This window comes from Orycteropus afer, unplaced genomic scaffold (assembly GCF_000298275.1).
Source record: "Orycteropus afer afer isolate SDZICR_OR568_19922 unplaced genomic scaffold, OryAfe1.0 scaffold00421, whole genome shotgun sequence".
NCBI lineage: Eukaryota > Metazoa > Chordata > Mammalia > Tubulidentata > Orycteropodidae > Orycteropus > Orycteropus afer.
The window spans coordinates 435,163-439,512 of record NW_006922008.1 but is presented as its reverse complement, the minus strand read 5'-3'; the positions used below and the strand labels follow the sequence as shown (position 1 = coordinate 439,512).

Here is a 4,350-nt window from a genome sequence, read left to right as displayed (position 1 = left end):
CTGAATTTCATGGTTTTTCTAGTCCTTAACTATATGTAAAAGGAAAATTTCACCTCCAATTTAACATGCACTGAGTACTTACCATGCACCCAAGACTGTTAGGTATGAAGAAAGATAAGCACAAAGAAAACAGACTTCCAGTCCTCTAGGAGCTTATAATCGGACTTGGGGAAAAAGAATAAAACAATTAAAGGATGATATAAAATTATGCACAATTAAGCACCAGTGGAACAGAAGGATGAGTAGGGTCTGACTGACGGGAGCTGAATTGTCAGGGAAGAAGCCCTGGTAGTGCAATGCTGAAGTGTTTGATTGCAAACAGAAAGGTGAATGGTTAAATCTATCCAGTAGCTCCACAGAAGTGCCTGGCAACATGCTCCCATAAAGATTACAGATGAGAAGACACTACATGGTAGTTGTACGACATCACATGGACTTGCTATGAGTCAAGAACGGACTCAATGGCACCCAACAACAAGCTGTCAGGGAAGGCTTGATGGAAGAAGCTATGAGGCCTCAGAAAAAAACTCCATTTATGTTCATTCATAAGTAAAACCACATGCTTTAAGTATAAATCCGTATACCAAAAAGGCTGGCTACTCTAAGATTTTTAAATTAGGTATTTACATAGGTATCTCTAAGGTCAATAAGTGATGCAGACAGTTTGAACTCAACAGTTCAAACCCACTCAGTGTTACCACGGAAGAAAAGGCCTGGAGATCTGCTTCTGCTAAGATTACAGCCAAGAAAACCCTCTGGAGCCATTCTACTCTGTAACACATGGGATCACTGTGAGTCAGAATCGACTCCACAGCCACAAATAACATGAGCATCTCTAGGCCTCCCGACTCTGACTATCGCAAATTGTTTAGCATTTGCCTACTAAAACAAAAGGTTGGTGCTTCATGGCCACCCAAGGACACCTCAAAGAAAGGCCTGGCAATCAAAGCCCTAAAGGTCATTTGTTGTTGTTGTTGTTGTTGTTTGCCGTCGAGTTGGCCCCGACTCATAGCGACCCCTCCTTGGGTTTCCGAGGCAGTATCACTACGGAAGTAGGATTGCCCAACCTTCCTTCCGAGGAGTGCTGGTGGGTTTGAACCACCAGCCTTCTGGTGAGCAGTCAAGTGCCTTAGGCACTATGCTACCAGAGCTCCTCCTAAAGGTCATAGCCATTGAAAAACCCTATGGAGTGTAGCTCTACTCTGATACAACTGGGGTCGCCATAAGTCACAATCAGTGCAACAGTAACACGCTGACAGGCATTTCTGCATCACTGATATCACCTAACACTCCTGCCTCCTGCTCATTCTGCCCAGCTACATCTTGCTCTGAAACTCACCAAGCACACTCTTCCGCGTGCCTCTGCACCCACAGTTCCTGTGCCTGCCTCAAGTACCATCCCTCACTCCATCCAAAGGTCACCTATCAGATGGCCTTCCCTGGCCATCTTCTTCATCACTAAAAATAGTCGATCTCTTTACTGTTTGTCTTTTCCTGTTAGAGTACCAGTTTTTATAACAGCAAGGTCTTTATTTGTTCACTGCTATATCCCCTAGGGCTAAAACCTTGCTTGGCATATAGTAGCTGCTCAATAAACATTAGCTAAATGAATCTTAATTATTCCATCATTGTTATCAGAATGCTATCAGAAAGTCCTACAGCTGTAGGTCCCCTAGGCTAAGTATCTTTTCATGAACATGATTTTGCCTGTACTCCGAATTACACCTTAAATTTCAACCTTCCCACACAGCCTTCCGTGAGCATTTCAAAAGGCACGACCATCTTCTTCTGCACCCAGAGAAAAATCCTCTGTCCACTTTAGCTCTAAATTGTGTAATGCCTGTGATATCTATTGACCCTGTGGTTTCTCTACTCCTGCTCCTCTGCAACTTAAATCTAAAAAAATCAAACACCACACAAAACACATTTTTTTGTTAAAAAAAAAAAAAAAAAAACTTTTCACCCATTTTGTCTCCCTATCTAGACTGTATGTCCTTTAGGGACAAGAAACTTGACTTACAGTTTTTGGTAGTTTACTCAGACATCATCCTATACAAACACTGTATTAAAACTAAGGAAACTGACACCCAAACAGAAGGGATTTTTCAAAAACCATATAGCAAGGTGCTGAGTCCACGGTGATCTGAATACCTATGTGACATGGAGCAGTGGAATGACAACCATGAGAATGTATGCAGTGAAAAATAGAGACTATCCATAAACACACAGAGTGAAAAAAGGATTCTCTATGGGATAGTTCTAAGTTACCCATTCATACCCAAAGGACCTAATCCATTCCTTCCTCTGCATGTCCCTTAAGTCCCAAAACACTGCTCCAAGTACTACTGTCCTTAGCCAATTTGAAGGCAGCCAGCATATAATAGAACCCAGGAGGGAAAGAAGGGTCTTACTATTAACTGGCAGAAACAATAAATGAACACATACACACACATATGCACACATCAAGCAGAACATGCTCACTAGCACCAACATCCGGTCTCCCCTCCTTCCCATCCAATGCTAACTCACTTCACCCCAAGTCTCCACTTATTCCTCTAAATTTTCTCCCTGGTCCTGAGCTTCTACTTCCCTCTGCCCAACAAAGTTCTAATGGAGAGCAAGAGCAGGCAAACGAAACAAAAGAATTCAAAAATAAACAAGAAGGTCACTTGACCCCAACCAACAGAAGTAACAGGGTGGCCTCTGCAAAGGAGCCCAAGAAGCATTCAGTGAAAAATGCCAGGCTGAAGTACAGTCTCCAACACAGGAAGTCATGCAGGGCCTTGAAAAGCAGGGAGCACCACACAGGAAGTCTTTCAGCTTCACACAGATTTCCAAGGGTAGCGTAATGGAGAGATGACAGGAATGGGAATAAAAAGACCTGGCTCCTAGTTCTAGTTTTACTAGCAGCTACCTGGGCAGTCTTGGGAAAGTCACTAGTCATCTCTGGACTGCTAATTGCCCATCTATAAAATGAGGTGGTTAAAATGTTCTGGGAATTGAATCCTCTCAAAAAAAAAAAAAAGGTATTGACTCTCAAAAAGCACACTTAAGGCTATTTTGGGCAGGAATCCTCCAAGTCTCTTCAAGTTAAGATACCCTAGCAAAGATGATGCCCCTGGTCCTTCCTATCTCTACCACACTCATTCTCAGAGAATTAAGAAGTCTCAGCAGTTGCTGGTAGATTAGCCCCACCACTTTACAGCAAGTATTTTCTGAACAGAGATCAAATCCTAAAACCTACAAAGCTTGCAAGCTTCTCTCTAACTACAAAGACATTGACATCATCACTACATTTGCCATTCCCTCCCCAAATCAACCAGCTTATCTTTGAATTCACAACTCAGGATCCAGTCTAATAGCCCTATAAATCTTCTTTTATCCCCCAGGACATTAAAAAGCTATTTGGTGTCCCAGCTATACAGGATGCAAATGGCCAAGTACAAGAGAGACAGTCCTTGTCTCTCTCTCTCTCCAAACTCATTAGCACGCTCCACAAAGTTAATGAGACTGAGCACTACGATGTCCCTACAACACTATCACACTCCCTGGACTTCTCGCCCTTCTCATCGTGTAACTAACTGATTCAACCCACAAACTAAGCCACATCCCCTCTCGGCTCTCTCTAGGAGTTTGCTCGCTTTTCTCCCTCCCCTGCAAACGCCGCTTCCCTTGCCCATCCCAGTGTGTGCCGAGGACTGTTGGAAAGGTACTCCTCTCCTCCTTCTTGGGGGCACTCCCACCACCGCTGCCCCCTACCCTCGACCCAGCCCAGCGGCCCGCCTCCAGGCAATACATCCAGATTTCCCGGCTTCCACTCCACCCCTAGGAACTAAGAAAGGGTTGAATGGAACGGAATCCATCTCGATCATGTTCAATCTCCCCAAAAAACCTACTCACGCGTCGTCCCTCCGGGTGCCCTCACGAATCAGGACCCTCTTGGCACCCCAAAACCTCCTACACTCTTCGCCGCCACGCCTGAACCCGCCCCACCTTCCAAGCAGGCCCGACCGGCCCCCTCCCACCTCTGATCCAGGACCCCCGGCCGTCCTCCCCCTCTCCACGCCCAGGAGCCCGGGGCTGCCTCTCCCGGCCCCCACTCCGCACCCCAGCGATAACGGGGCGCCAGTCCCGCGCGGTCACCTGCATCCCGCCGCCGTCGGCCGCCGCCTCCTCGGTGCGCGGCCGCTTGCTCAGGCCGGGCTCGGCTCCGTCTCCTCCCCCTCCGGGCACCGGCAGCTCCAGCTCTGACTCCCGCTTCATCCCCCGGGCAGCGGCGCCGGGCCCGAGCTGAGGTGGCTGCTGCGGCTGGGCGCCTTCCGCCATCCGCCCGCGCCCCCCTCGCCTCCG

At 47.1% G+C, this 4,350-nt stretch overlaps 1 protein-coding gene across 1 annotated transcript in view; it reads right to left on the bottom strand.

The window, feature by feature from the left end:
- RBFOX2 (RNA binding fox-1 homolog 2) overlaps positions 1-4,326 on the bottom strand; it is a 420,257-nt gene extending 415,931 nt beyond the window's left edge. Inside the window, exon 1 of the mRNA XM_042782714.1 lies at positions 4,144-4,326. Coding sequence (XP_042638648.1) covers positions 4,144-4,326 — 183 coding nt within the window. The remainder of the gene's footprint in view (positions 1-4,143) is intronic.
- Between the last annotated feature and the right edge of the window lie 24 nt (positions 4,327-4,350).